General features: G+C 39.2%; 1 protein-coding gene across 7 annotated transcripts in view; it reads left to right on the forward strand.

Annotated features, from left to right (window-relative positions):
- ccdc88ab (coiled-coil domain containing 88Ab) overlaps window positions 1–16,366 on the forward strand; it is a 100,984-nt gene that overhangs the window by 76,654 nt on the left and 7,964 nt on the right. For 6 of the 7 annotated variants that reach the window (XR_014201393.1, XR_014201394.1, XM_082153225.1 and 3 more), the window contains exons 26-30: window positions 4,260–4,301; window positions 5,201–5,278; window positions 5,905–6,072; window positions 8,697–8,765; window positions 12,399–12,580. Coding sequence is in view for 5 of the 7 variants with exons in the window: in XM_082153225.1 (XP_082009351.1) it covers window positions 4,260–4,301; window positions 5,201–5,278; window positions 5,905–6,072; window positions 8,697–8,765; window positions 12,399–12,580 (539 nt within the window). In the remaining 2 variants the exon portion in view is untranslated. The remainder of the gene's footprint in view (window positions 1–4,259; window positions 4,302–5,200; window positions 5,279–5,904; window positions 6,073–8,696; window positions 8,766–12,398; window positions 12,581–16,366) is intronic. The other variant, XM_082153227.1, reaches the window with a different exon arrangement.

The raw sequence follows: 16,366 nt of genomic DNA on the forward strand, positions 1-16,366 counted from the left end.
GAAAATTCAGTCAAACAGGCAAACAGACCCACGGGCATAAAGCTTGAGATCGCAGCTTTTAAATGAAGTAATTTATATAAAAAACAAATATTATCAGCTTCTGTAATCTGTATAAAAAGAGAGCGACTCCAGTCGAGCTCATTAGGAGCCATTCAAAAGTAATTTGACCACGCCCCGGAGAGCGCGTGCTATTCAAACGCAAATTCTGAGAACCATTTCAGTCTGTGAAACGCCCCCACATCAGCTGTAAACAAAGAGGCATAATATAGCCTACCTTATGGAGAAAATTTTCCGTGCTGATATGAGGAGCAGATCCCGCTGAGGAGTGAGGTAGGCTAAGTTATCCTTTCTCAAGTGTTAATGTGGAATAACGTTATGGAATAACGTTGTAGGCTTATGTAAACAAAAAGATGAATCGCGTTTCTATAATATGAATAGCGTTTCTGTGAGATGAATGAAGGGTACATATTTGTAAAGACTGTTTAGCCTAAATATGAATCGCGCGTCTGTGTGTGAAAGAATAAACTGCTTTTACAGTTACAGTTACTGCGTTACAGTCAGGCGAAGTATGAAAGACAACATTTTGTTGACTAGATTTGGGTACAGTTTTTACTGTAGAATATACTGTCACATCAAATAAGCTAACTCTCTATGTAGATTTGTTCTGAGGTGTCCTTTTAAAACACATCATTGCGTAATGTATGCATCATTGAATTGGCTTCAGCTGAATTCAAGAAGAAACTTTCATTGGTTTATTTTTATTTTTAAATGTGCCTACTTCGAATGTCCTTCATATCTGAGAGAACTCTTGGTCCCACGTAGTTCTTTGTATCCCCTTAGAGATATGCAATCTCTCGCCTTTACTGTACCAGGAATCTTTTCAGCCATTGGTCGTAAAACTTTTCACTACAAAGCTACTAGTGATTGGAATAATCTTCCTCTTTCTTTGAGGTCCATCTTATCTTTTCATAGATTCAAGTTAACTTTATTCCAATATTTGAACAATGTGTGTGCATGCTACTGATGTTGGACTGAATAGTAATGCTTGGTATTGTCTTTTGTTTCATGTAATTGTTGAATTGATCTACCTCCTGTGGATTCAACCTTGGTCCTTCTTATGTGACATCCTTTTGTTTATTGAATTTCTTGCATTATTGTTCCAATTGTATAATGAGGTAAATGTGATGTGTTTTTTGAGGCAGTTATAACATGTCAGAGCTATGATGTGTCTTAGGTTTAGGGTAATGGTGTAGGCTGCCTAGTAACTCAATGGTTTTGAGCATTTGTTTTTTGCTTGTTTGTGTGTTTTTTTGTTTTGTTTTTTGTTTGTTTTTTGTTTTTGTTGTTGTTTTATGTCTGTGTGTACTTGGACCCTCTTGAAAATGAGATGTTGCATCTCAAGGGGCTATCCATTAATAAATTGAAATTGAAATAAGCTTTTCTGCTCATATATATAAAATACTATTTTGTCAAAAATAAAGACATAGACTAAGATGTTCCAATGTTGGCTATATTCAAACTAATGAATACATAGGCTATGATAAAATGTAGGCCTATAATCTTTTTTTTTTTTTTTTTACAAAGAAAGAGTACTTTTTTGCAGAAATATTGCTGAAATTGTAATTATTGTTGTAATTGTAACCTTTTTAATAAAATAGCAAAACATATTTACAAGATAGATGTAAGCAAAATCTTAAATGGTCAATATAAGTCTTCTTCAAAATTTTGTCCTTGCATTGTGGCTCAGTCAGTGTCACACCTGAATGAATGGCTAATTATGCAGAGTCATTATGCAGAGTGGGTGGGACTAAGGTGTAAACTACTCCTCCCCCTCGCATATTGGCTTTCCAAGCAAAACCTGTTTTACACCATTTAAATCAATGTATTTTTTTTTTTGTGAACGATAAAGCAAGACTATTTTCACATAATTTTGAAGCTAGAACTGAAAGGGACAACATCCATTAGTCAAAAGTCTTGTGGGCACATATTTTGTATGAGTTTTGTGGTCTTATTTCAGCAACTTTCATTTTTATTTTTTTAAATAACCACGCATAAACATTATTCTCTTAAAAATACAAACATCTACATACATGTTGCTCGCATATTATGGTAGGCCTGTTTGTGCTATATAGAGTGAATTTACACCTTTGCCATTAACATGTTTATAAATAACTGAAAAAAGCACAAATGTCAGAGCATGTCAGAACATCTCAAGGGCCCCAAAAACAGCTTGGTCCCCAGAGGGTTAAAGATACTTCACTCCTGAATCACTCTGATTGATTCAGAGTTTAAAGATACTTCACTCCTGAATCACTCTGATTGATTCAGAGTTTAAAGATACTTCACTCCTTAATCACTCTGATTGATTCAGAGTTTAAAGATACTTCACTCCTGAATCACTCTGATTGATTCAGAGTTTAAAGATACTTCACTCCTTAATCACTCCGATTGATTCAGTTCAGAGAGATACTTCACTCCTGAATCACTCTGATTGATTCAGAGTTTAAAGATACTTCACTCCTGAATCACTCTGATTGATTCAGAGTTTAGAGATACTTCACTCCTGAATCACTGTGATTGATTCAGTTTAGAGAGATACTTCACTCCTGAATCACTCTGATTTATTCAGAGTTTAAAGATACTTCACTCCTGAATCACTCTGATTGATTCAGAGTTTAAAGATACTTCACTCCTTAATCACTCTGATTGATTCAGAGTTTAAAGATACTTCACTCCTGAATCACTCCGATTGATTCAGTTCAGAGAGATACTTCACTCCTGAATCACTCTGATTGATTCAGAGTTTAAAGATACTTCACTCCTGAATCACTCTGATTGATTCAGAGTTTAAAGATACTTCACTCCTGAATCACTGTGATTGATTCAGAGTTTAGAGATACTTCACTCCTGAATCACTGTGATTGATTCAGTTTAGAGAGATACTTCACTCCTGAATCACTCTGATTTATTCAGAGTTTAAAGATACTTCACTCCTGAATCACTCTGATTGATTCAGAGTTTAAAGATACTTCACTCCTGAATCACTCTGATTGATTCGGAGATTAGAGATACTTCACTCCTGAATCACTCTGATTGATTCAGAGTTTAGAGCGATACTTCACTCCTGAATCACTCTGATTCAGTGGGGCTTTTCACATTTGAGCTAGTTAACCTGGGGCCATTGTTTTACACTGCCCATAATTTACCCAGGGTTAACAACTAATCTGGGGTATTCATAAACCTATGTTTCACACACTGTACATTCTTAAATCCTGGGTTAATGTCCTTATTTGCATATTTGTGGTGTCAGTGTCAGTGTCACTGATCGGACAAACGCTGCATGCGACCTGTTTACATAAAGGCTCAAGCATTTTGCATCCTCATATTATATATTGCCAACTAAACTATCAAGTTTTTCCTGAATGAACTTTTCAGATTATAATGGTTAGAATAAAACTGTCTCTTCTTCAGTCCAATTGTCATGTTTTCCATCACCATTTGACAAGTTTCTCTGACAATCCAAAGCATGTGAATGCGAGGCACAGGATTGGTTGTGTTGCTAAGCTTCTAGACCACATCGCTTCACACTGCACACGTTTTGCACTGCAATGTGGGCTTAACCGTGCATTTTTCTCCGGAGCAGGACTTCATAACCCCGGGTAAAAAGCGGAGCTAATCTTGCTTTTAAATTACAAGTGTAAATCGTTCCTTTACCCAGGGTTAAAAAAGTGGTTTAGAACGATGATAACCTGGTGCAGTGAGAAAGGCACCCATGAGTGACTGAGTCATCTGACTGATTCTGATTCTTTCGACTAATTTCCTAAGGAGAACCAGTGTGTGTCCGACTCATGGTCTGGCTGGTAGTGCGTTAGTGGCGCGTGCAGTTTAAAATGAAGAAATGTTCTGTCGTCACTTATGTGCCCCAAAATCGTTTTCCAAAAGAATCAATATGTTTGTTGTAAATTTTTTCAGTCAAAGCTATTTATGATTGAAGTTGATATAAAGTTGGGTACGCTTTACAATAAGGCCTCATTTGTTAACATTAGTTAATGCATTAATTAACTATTAACTATGAGCAATATATTGTTATAAAATGTACTTATCTTTGTTAATGTTAGTTAATAAAAATGCAATTGTTCATTGTTTCATGGTGAGCTCACATCTCAGCTAGAGAATGTTAACAGGAAACATGTATGATGTGTGATTGCGTAGTTCCAGCCTGACGTTTTCTCTTGTTTTTTCTTGCTTTCTTTGTGAAGGGAAGAGAGCTGAGAAAAGCCAAGCACAGGCTTCCTCTAACGGTATGCTGTCAGTCAGCCCATGAACACTCTGCATTTGTGTTCATCTCTATTAAAAGGTGCAATTCAAACAGTACGTGTGACTGTAATCCAGCGCTCGTCGCCAGTGTCATTCATACAGCTGTGCGTGAGAGCGGCTCAGTGATGATGTGTGGCATTGCACCCTTTAATGATCATTCCCTGTTGTGCTGTTGGCGTCACATAGTAGCCGCGTTTCCATCACCCTTCAAATTGAGCAAATTGAAAATTGAAAATACTCCCAATGGAAACACGTAAATTTCACAATTTACGCTCACATGAGGTGCTTTTTCAGGCAATTCGAAAAAGTTATATTTCTCAAATACGTAAAAGTTGATCATTCTTTAAAGAAGGCATGGTATGTTTGGACAGCAGATGAGACCGAGTTCTTAATTAAACTCATAAAAGACAAAAGAAGTATGGGAATACTGGATTCTAAACAACAAAGAATTGCCACAATTTATCAAGAGCTTGAGGCAGAAATGAGGGGAAACACCCAGAAACACCTCACAAGTATAAGGGTCTTTCCTTGCCATTAATGTCGGAAAACACGCCTACGTCTCCTTCCATTAATAATAATGGCTAGTGCAGTGGCTGTTAAACGTTTTAGTCACATAACATCGGTTAATGGAAACGCAGTCATTTCCCAATAGTTTTTTATTGACGTTTAGAAAATATTGCAAAAGTTTTGCGCAAAACTGTAATGGAAACGCAGCTAGTGTGGCGTACGTTTCACCGCTTGCTCACTACATGTGTGTTCCTGTGACCTGCAGCTGTGATGGATGTTAACCACATGTGCATCAGTTTGACAGCAGTTTGACACTGTTGTCTTGCTAACACCCGTCTTTTCTCTCCTCCCGCTCGTTGCGTTTGTCCGGTGACAGCACTGAAAAAGCTTCCGTTCATGAGGAACCGATCCAAGGAGAAAGACAGAGTGAAGGCCGTCTACCGCCGCTCTATGTGTAAGACATCCGATAGTCCACACCCATCATGCTCTTCTCTTACTGTCCGTCTCTTCTGCAGTGGAGTCTCTCATCATTGATCATCATCACATATTTCACACACATGTAGTCCTCATTCTCTTGTGATGTGATGTCATGGATGTTAGAGTTAATGTTGGTCTTTTCTGATTCAGATTTAAGGAACTAGTTAGTGAGTGTCCTGCTAACACACGGTTTAAGTGTCACACTTGGTCACACTGCCTGCTAGACTTCCATTATTAATATATTAGAGTGTAAACACTGTTCACATGATGGTTAAGAGACTCATGAGTCAGATCTGACTGTGCTTATATACCTTACGCTGCTTTACTAGCATTATAACCACTAGTGGAGTCGTGATATTCTCTACATCTCATGTGCCAGTGAAGCATCCTGTGGTGTTTACTGCATCGTCACTCCATGAATCACTTTCAGCATTTGCTCCTCATGTCTCTTTCTTTTCTCCGCTGTTACTCATATTCATACTTCATGCATGCGAGCAGTCCTTCACCGTGTTAATGCTGTGTGTGTGTGTGTGTGTGTGTGTGTGTGTGTGTGTGTGTGTGTGTGTGTGTGTGTGTGTGTGTGTGTGTGTGTGTGTGTGTCAGCCATGAACGACCTGCTGCAGACAATGGCTGTGTCCGAGGGTCAGTGGTCCAGCAGCACAGATCATCTGGAAGCTCCTGATGGGAAGGAGTTCGGATCCATGGACTATTCCAGCGCTGCTGCTGATTACGCAAGCCTGATCCGCGGCACTCAACACCGCACCAATACAGGTAGAGTTCACCTTCACCACACAGACACAGGTAGAGTTCACCACACAGACACAGATAGAGTTCACCTTCACCACACAGACACAGGTAGAGTTCACCACACAGACACAGGTAGAGTTCACCACACAGACACAGGTAGAGTTCACCTTCACCACACAGTCACAGGTAGAGTTCACCTTCACCACTCAGACACAAGTAGAGTTCACCTTCACCACACAGACACAGGTACAGGTAGAGTTCACCTTCACCACACAGACACAAGTAGAGTTCACCTTCACCACACAGTCACAGGTAGAGTTCACCTTCACCACACAGACACAGGTACAGGTAGAGTTCACCTTCACCGCACAGTCACAGGTAGAGTTCACCTTCACCACTCAGACACAAGTAGAGTTCACCTTCACCACACAGACACAGGTACAGGTAGAGTTCACCTTCACCACACAGACACAAGTAGAGTTCACCTTCACCACACAGACACAAGTAGAGTTCACCTTCACCACACAGACACAAGTAGAGTTCACCTTCACCACACAGACACAGGTAGAGTTCACCACACAGACACAGGTAGAGTTCACCTTCAACAATCAGACACAGGTAGAGTTCACCACACAGACACAGGTAGAGTTCACCACACAGACACAGGTAGAGTTCACCTTCAACACACAGACACAGGTAGAGTTCACCGCACAGACACAGGTAGAGTTCACCGCACAGACACAGGTAGAGTTCACCGCACAGACACAGGTAGAGTTCACCACACAGACACAGGTAGAGTTCACCTTCACCACACAGACACAGGTAGAGTTCACCTTCAACACACAGACACAGGTAGAGTTCACCACACAGACACAGGTAGAGTTCACCAAACAGACACAGATAGAGTTCACCACACAGACACAGGTAGAGTTCACCTTCAACACACAGACACAGGTAGAGTTCACCGCACAGACACAGGTAGAGTTCACCTTCACCACACAGACACAGGTAGAGTTCACCTTCAACACACAGACACAGGTAGAGTTCACCGCACAGACACAGGTAGAGTTCACCTTCAACACACAGACACAGGTAGAGTTCACCACACAGACACAGGTAGAGTTCACCTTCAACACACAGACACAGGTAGAGTTCACCACACAGACACAGGTAGAGTTCACCGCACAGACACAGGTAGAGTTCACCTTCACCACACAGACACAGGTAGAGTTCACCTTCAACACACAGACACAGGTAGAGTTCACCGCACAGACACAGGTAGAGTTCACCTTCAACACACAGACACAGGTAGAGTTCACCGCAAAGACACAGGTAGAGTTCACCGCACAGACACAGGTAGAGTTCACCGCACAGACACAGGTAGAGTTCACCGCACAGACACAGGTAGAGTTCACCGCACAGACACAGGTAGAGTTCACCACACAGACACAGGTAGAGTTCACCAAACAGACACAGGTAGAGTTCACCTTCAACACACAGACACAGGTAGAGTTCACCGCACAGACACAGGTAGAGGTCACCTTCACCGCACAGACACAGGTAGAGTAAAAAAGAGCAAACAACTAAACATTTTATCCTAGCTTCATGCATTCTTTTTTAATCTTAATTCTTTTTTAAACACTTTAAACACTAAAATAAAAAACACATTTTAAACAAAAAGCTGATAAAATCACATTTTTGTCAAAGACTGCGTCTGGATTGGATTTAGAACGGTGATTAAAACACAGATGGATCGAGTCCATCAGCACCTCAAAGCTTCACAGTCGTTTCCTCATCCTGGTTCAACATTTCATTCAGTGACATTAGGCAGTTTGATTTATATGCTGTTTAATGTTTATGATTGTGTTATAATTTACATGTGCGTCAGCAGTGCCTCTATCGCTTGTTTCTGCTTCTCCTGTGTTTTGATCAGGAGATTCTGTACTCTTTCAGAAGATGTGTAACAGCGCCCCCTACTGTATAACAAGGAAAACATGGAAAGCAAGAAAATTCCGTCACTGGCGGGGAAAGAGTTAATTATATATTTATGAGCGCTGCACATTTCAAAGTCAAAACGCAGCGCTGTTGCTCGTTCTACAGACTCCCAATCAATCAATACAGTGCATTTATGCCAAACGATTGCTATTGATCTACTGTTGAGGAATAATGACAGTGTTTACTTTATGGTGTTTATATCATACCTGCAAACTCGTCACATCTCTAAAAAGCACAGCTGTGTTGCATACAAGCGTCACTAAAACCGCTATATTTCTGTTGTTCCGTCTACTATCCAAGCGCCATCTACTGTCAGAGAGTGCAATTACATTTTCATTCAGTCGGTGAATCGAAATGAAGCTAATGTGCATTTAAAAATCTAAACCATAAGATTATATATATATATGTGTGTATATATAATGAATTTAAATATTATAATTTCGTCTTTTCTTAAAAATAATAGTTAAAATGTGATGTTTATCGTTTTATGGAACTTAAATTGATGTTTTTCCAGTCATTTTACGATAGCTCTTCCTCTACCGCCCATGTGGTATTAGCTGTATTAGTGCAGGTCAGGTGGTTCATTAACCCTGATGATTGAGTCGCTCCTGCTGTGCTGTGATGACATCATCGGGCCACTCTGTTGTCCGCAGGTAACGCCATGTCCAGTGATGACATCACGCAGGTGTCCTCGGAGGAGTCGAGTGTGCTACGAGCTCAGGGTGAGTGTGTCTAACACTGCCAGAGCTTCATGCATCTTTACAGAGACAACATCTAGATTTCATTATGATCCTGGCTTTAATTTTCAGGGCTCAAGTCAAGTCAGCTTTATTTCTACAGCGCTTTATACAGTTGTTTCAGAGCAGCTTCACTGTGATGAACAGGAAATTGATGCCTTTGGGCTGTTGGTCATCTGAAGTCAGTTCAGTGTGGATTCAGTTCTGCTGGAAAGATCATCAAGTATTAAACTAGTTCATTATATCTATAAAGCAGCTCTGGAAAAATCTAAAATGCTGACAACAAAACAAAAACATTGTGTAGTGACAATTTGCAATCTAGTCACTAGAGTTGTCAAAAAGTACTGAAACTTAAAAACTGTGGGACCAAGATCCGTAAAACTCTTAGCCAAAAGATTAAGGAAGCAAAAGGAACTAAGCTCAATCTATAAAATTAAAGATCCACACACTAACACAGTAACTCATAAGCCAGAAGAAATTGAGAATATCTTTAAAACCTTTTATGAGAAACTTTATACACAACCTCCCTCTGCAAACGAAGAAGAGATGAGAAACTTTCTCCAATCGCTGGATCTCCCTTCAATTGGAGTCAGTCAAAACAATGCATTAACAGCGGAGATATCACAAGAGGAGATACTTAAAGCTATAAATACATAAAAAAAATGGCAAGGCACCAGGAAGCGACGGTTTTCCAGCCGAATGGTACAAAATGTTTAAGAATGATTTAATAACAATTCTATATAAATCTTTGAATTGGACTCTAAGAGAAAACTCAATGCCATTGTCGTGGTCAGAGGCAATAATATCAGTTATCCCCAAACCGGGTAAAAACAGGGAATGCTGCGCTAATTATAGACCAATTTCAGTACTAAATTGACTATAAAATATATACATCAATAATTTCTAGAAGAATAAATACCTTTGTATCAGAACTAATTGATGAAGATCAGACGGGGTTTATAACTGGGCGCCAGACACACGATAACATTCGGAAAACTTTGCATATCACAGAGAGGGCGCAGAGGGAGAAAAGGAGTACAGTTTTACTTAGTATAGATGCAGAAAAGGCATTTGACTGTGTCAATTGGAACTTTTTATATCAAGTCTTGGGAAAAATGGGATTTAATGATAATTCAATGGGAATGGTTAAAACACTATACAGTCAGCCAACTGCCAGAATAAAAATAAATGGGAACCTTACAGACAAAATTAATTTACAAAGATCCACTAGACAGGGGTGTGGGCTCTCACCTACGCTCTTCTCAATTTGTATCGAACCTCTGGCGCAAGCAGTACGACAAAGTCAAGAAATCAAAGGAGTTATGATAAATGGAGTAGAGCACAAAACCGGGCTTTTTGCAGACGATGTGATCGCATTCCTAGAGGAACCAAACACATCACTGCCTAAATTGATGAATCTCTTAGAATCTTTTGAATATTTATCTGGATATAAAATAAACATTTCAAAAACCCAAGTTCTGAGATTTAATTATATACCTTCTGTAAACACAAAAAAATCCTACAAATTTAATTGGGAAATGGAATCAATCAAGTACCTCGGAGTAGAAATAACACAAGACTTTTTGGATATCAACAATAAAAATGATAAGCAAGTTCAAGACAATATACTAAAAGATATAGAGAGATGGACCACTTTACCCTTAGATTTTAGTTCCAGGATTGAAATAGTTAAAATGAATATTTTACCCAGATATTTATATTTATTCCAAGCACTTCCAGTGGAGGTCACTCAAATGCAATTTACAAACTGGGATAAAATAATATCCAGATTTATTTGGGAAAGTAAGAGGCCTCGGGTGAAGTATGGAACTCTTCAGTTACCCAAAGAGGAAGGAGGGATGGCATTACCAAAGTTAAGAGACTATTATTATGCGGCACAATTGAAATATGTATATGGTTGGTGTAATCCAAATTATGAAGGTAAATGGAAAGCGATTGAAATGGGGACAATGAAACAGCCAATTCAAAACTTCCTTGGAGATAAAGACACATATGAACAAAACAAAAGCTGCCTAGATGTAATAACTAAACATACATTTAGTGTATGGTATAGAATACTTAAGAAATATAAAAATTAAAATGGATAGCATACGATAATAAATTTATGCCGGCTAAATTAGACTACAATTATAAATACTGGATAACTAGGGGAGTCACAGCATGGTGTGTTTTGGAGAACAATGGGAAGTTGGAGAGTTTCCAAAGTCTGACACGGAAATACCTATTTGACAAACAGGATTTTTTTTCGTTATCTTCAAATGAGAGACTATTATAGGAGAGAGATTCAGGTGGATCCCTCCATAGAAGAGAGCGGTGTTGTTCAAATAATGGCAAAAGCTTACAAAGACAGTAGTATTAGGATAATTTCCGCATTATATAAAGAATTAATAAAAAACGATAAACATACAACTCAAAAAGTAAAATTAAAATGGGAAAAAGAATTTAACATAGAAATTGAAGATATGGATTGGCTAGATATGTGGAAATTACATCATATAACAACCGGCTCTCGGACATGGAGGGAGTTTGCCTGGAAAAATCTGATAAGATGTTTTATTACACCCAAATTAAAAAGTAAACAATTACAGAGGCAACAGATGTGTTGGAGAGAATATGGGGAGACAGACGCTGACCATTCACACATTTTCTGGAAATGTCCGAAACTTCTAGAGTTTTGGGAAAATACTTGTAATGTCATGTGCCAAGTCTTGGGATATACAATTCCTTTGAAACCCGAGGTTTTATATTTGTGTAATTTTTGTGATGGTACTATACATAAATGTGATGAATATTTGGTAAAAAATAATGTTGATAGCAGCAAAAAAATCTATCACAAGGAAATGGGGGAAAAGCTACAGTGCCATCAAAGGAGCAATGGATGACTACAATTGAGGACTTATTCCTAATGGAGAAAATGACATACAGACTGAGACTACAAGAACCACAATTGGAAAGGAAATGGGAAAAATGGTCACTGTACAAGCAAAGTAATTAACAATGATGTAAAACCCAGTCATGTTAATATTGTTATTGTTCTGGTTAAAAAGTTCAATAAAATATAAATAAAATAAAAAAAAACAAAAAAAACGTAAAAACTGTGACTCTGAGCGCTGTTGAGCGGAATCGTAAAGGCCTCTGATTGGCCGCTGTGCTCACGTGCTCATCAGATATGTCTGTGATTGGCTACAATGCTTCACAATTTAAAAATTTCAGTACTTATTTGGTACCGAAGTCGTGATGATCTGTTCCCAGACTCTAATGCTCTGGATCTCAGTCAGCCAATCTTTGTCATTTTCTTCATGTCCGGTGTCTGTTTAATGAAATAAATGTTGAGTTAAATCCTCGTTTATCACTATGGTTTTGATGTGTTATCTTGTTTTATTCATTGTGTGCCTGTAACATGGCTGTGATTTATGATATTTAACTGTATATAATATTATTAACTATGTTTATTTGACTTGCTTGTAATAACTATAAAATTACGTCTTTTAAAGCAGCTAGCATTTTCTTTTTAGTAGCTTGTAGTGAGTGTGTTTGTAAGGTTATCGGCGTGTGACGCTCTGTGTGTGTGTGTGTGTGTGTGTGTGTGTGTGTCAGGCGTGATGAACGGCAGTGCGAGCACAGCTCACAGCGAGAGCAGTGGAGACGTCAGTGTGTGTTTGGACAGTCCCGTGAGGATGACATCATCGCAGCCCAGCACTCAGGACGGCTCACACAGGGTTAAACCTGAGAGGGTTTCCCTGCAGCAGTTCCTGACCGAGAGCACAGAGCCGGCAGAGGTGACGCATCACACACACACACACACACACACACACTAGTGCTGGGCGGTATGTCCAAAAATCCATATCACGGTATTTAAAAAAATTATACCGGTTTCACGGTATATGACGGTATTTTATTTTTTCAAGCATGACTGGGTGTAAACCACATGTTCTACTGATTGAGAGAGTAAATACTGCAGTAGATTGACTCAGAATGCCCTATTTTACTGTCAAGAGTGAATATTGTAGAAAAATCCACACTACGATTAATACAGATTTAAACAAAGTGATGCTGTTTACAAAGATGTGCCAGCAGGAGGCGCTGTAGGCGCGCCAGAAACAGCGGTTTCCCCGGTAACGGCTGAACACAAAGCAGCGCAGCGCTCATAAACACTGCTTTATCAGGAAAGATAAAGGAAGATTAAATGAAAATAACATAGAAACTTTTCTAAAGACAGTCAGTTCCCTTCAAAAATACATTCATATAATCTCTGACTGTGAAACGTGCAGTGCTCTCACACAGTGCCGCGCCGCACCGTTCGTTCGATCGTTGTTAAAGCGACATACACCGGACTATATTGCGGTATATTAATAATTCATATCGTAACAAAAATAAAAACCAGGGCCCGTATTCATAAAGATTCTAAGAATCCTCTCAGAAAACTCTTAATTTAGCTTAAAAACTTTTACGTAGGAGTCTTAGCTTAAGAGCAATTCGGGGCCGATCTGAGAGCAACTCTGAGTAAGGAAAAGACAAAAACTTTCATCTTAGTAAGGAGGCGGGGTTGACCCCGTTGCTATGTATGACGACTATGCAATCTTTTGACGACTGTGATTGGTTGGTTGTCCAAGAAGGGAAAAAAAGGTGATTTTAAGTATAGGGTCTATTCTAAGCCTTCACTTTGAAATGACATGTGTAATTTTTCCTATTTGACCGTTCTCACACACACACACACACACACACACACACATTATATATGTGTATATAAATCCTTTTTATTTTTATTTACCATGCTGTTAATTTCCTATAAGGTATTTGATTGGCTTAGAATGATAAAAATTGTTCCACTCTTTCCAATTACACTGATTGCTGGCATGTCTATTTAAGTGGTGGTTTGAATGTTGGTTTTTATGTATCAAACATGGAATTTTCCCAGTTGCCAAATATTGTAATCTGGCGCTATGGCATTTCTGTGCTGTGTCGGAGATGTTAGCGCGTCTCTAATAAGATCAGTCACAAACATGATCCCTGCACGATCTAATCTATAGCGTCTTATTAACTCACTGTTATTCATTGTCTTCAACACATTTATTCTCCCTCTTCGTCTTTCTGCCATTTTCTCCTCTGCTAAAGAAACTCTTAAGCCTCTTAAAAGTCCTCGTCCGTGCTTCTAACAATTTTGACCTTAAGACCTCTTTTAATGGTTAAGATGCTTTCTGAATTACTTTTTTCTTTACTAGGATTTTTTCTTTAATTTTAAGAGTAAACGCCCACATTTCTAAGAATTTTCTTAGAATTTTGTCACTAGGAGCTACTCTTTGCATTAAGATTCTTTATGAATACGGGCCCAGTATTCTGTATGAACCGCTGTACCGCCCAGCACTAACACACACACACACACACACACACACACACACACACACAGACATCTACACCATCACAACACTTACAAACCGCAGCACTAGTCTTGCATGACTGTAGAAACACACACTCACACAGGAGGAGACGGGCATGTAGACCAATCCGTCACGGTCTGGGTTGTTTTTCCAATTTAAAGGTCCCATATTGTCAAAACTAAAATGTCCTGGCTTCTTTCCCGATAGCAGAGGTCTAGGGGCGATGAAACTACCATATAAGTTTCAAAACAGTCGATCCACAGACAAATGCACACAGCCTGCATAAAGTAGATGTGCCTCTTCACGAGCCGTTGTGACTTCCGTATAAATGTGATGTCAGAACTACTCAGTCCCCCCCCGAGCACTGCCACCGTCTGGAAAGACATCACTGCACACACTTCAGAACAACATTAATAATAGAGAACAGTGGCTAATGTTCATTTATTCAGAAACGCCACAGCAATGTAGTCCGACCTTAACCGTGGGTTCTGCACATTTCACAAGTGACCGCTTCGTCAGTCAGGCTCAGCTCAACGCCGGTGTTTCAGAGAAGCTTCTCCTCAGAGATGCTGCAGTTCACAGTTTTATAAGTTCACCCTGGCCGTCAATTGCAGCATATGTTCTCGCTCTCTGTGGGCATCCTTGCACATTTATCACAAGTACACCTCTTACAGAAAAAAGTAACATTGTAAAAGAAATTGTAGCACGTCAACTTACTGTAGGAAAGCAGTAGTGATAGCTTACGGCATTCGGTGTCTGTCTGCTAACGTCACATTATAAAGCAGTTAAGTGTTTCAAAATCAGTGTATAACTAGCTATTAACGTACATATTTGGGGGATTTAAATCGAATTTGACAAAAAAAAGTCTGAGTTTGTTTACAGACAGTTTAAATTAGCTTTAACGTTAAATCTGATGTAATCATTGATGTAATGGTAATTATAATACTCTTACAATAACGCCGTAAGTAAGGAGGTGGTTGTTTGTCTCCCGTCATCGCCAATTCAGGGTCTGAGTCCGGCTCACACATATAAGGCTGGTTTCCCTCAGCAATCCATCATTACAGGTGTTTTATTTACCTTACTCGTGAGCATCACCAAGCCACAGCAGGCTAACAGCACACATGACCCTCGTCACCTGTGGTTGGCCTGGCCGTGCGTCACTCAGAAAACAACAGGCCAATCACAAGAGAATATGAATATCATGAATATTTATTAGAAAGGCCAAAATCGACCTGTTCTAAGCAGAGCTGCTGAGAAAGGAGTTGTAAAAATATGTTGGGATGGTTTTTGGTACTTGTACCGCAAATATATATTCTTAAGGACATCAAAACCTAAAATAAAACTTCAGAAAGGTGTACAAAATGGTACCTTTAACTGAAATCAGTGATGCCACATTAATAGAGCAGCTTGAAGAAACCCATCTGTGACCTTCTGAATCATTGTCCACATCAGTGTAAACGACCCAATGATTTCAGACTTAACTCAAGCCTGCAGGACACACTCTCACATACACACACACTATACACACACATTATACACAGACGCTCACACACACACTACCGGTCAAAGGTTTGGACTTGGTAAGATATTTTTTATGTTTCTGAAAGAGTCTCTTCTGTAGCCTGGGAAAACCCAGACGAACTTCTAGCAAATTTAGATTTGCTCTGCGAGTCAGTCTGGCCAAGAGCCCATTCAAGCCCATTTCCAATCTTTCCAAATCTTGGCACCAATCACAAACGTTGAGGCGGGCTTTACACGATGACGATTGCTCTGATTGGTTTTAGTTTGTTGGTGACGCCCCTTTGGAAATGGGATGTGAATGAAGCTTCCCCAGACCCACTCTCTGTTACGGCTGAGAAGGGTCTGATGTCAACCAGGCTATCTCTTCTCCTCACCAAGCTGCATTTATTTGATCAGAAATACAGTAAAAACAGTGAAATATTATTCCAGTGTAAATCAGCTGTTTTCTGTGTGAATATATAATAAAGTGTAATTTATTCCTGTGATCAAAGCTGAATTTTCAGCATCATTACTCCAGTCTTCAGTGTCACATGATCGTTCAGAAATCATTCTAATATATATATATCTTTTATGATTATTATCAGTGTTGAAAACAGTTGTGCTGCTACATTTAATTTCTCAGGATTTTTTGATGAACAGAAAGAGCGCATTTATTTGAAAGAGAAT

Source organism: Leuciscus leuciscus (assembly GCF_965113295.1).
Source record: "Leuciscus leuciscus genome assembly, chromosome: 22".
In the NCBI taxonomy this organism is placed as follows: domain Eukaryota; kingdom Metazoa; phylum Chordata; class Actinopteri; order Cypriniformes; family Leuciscidae; genus Leuciscus; species Leuciscus leuciscus.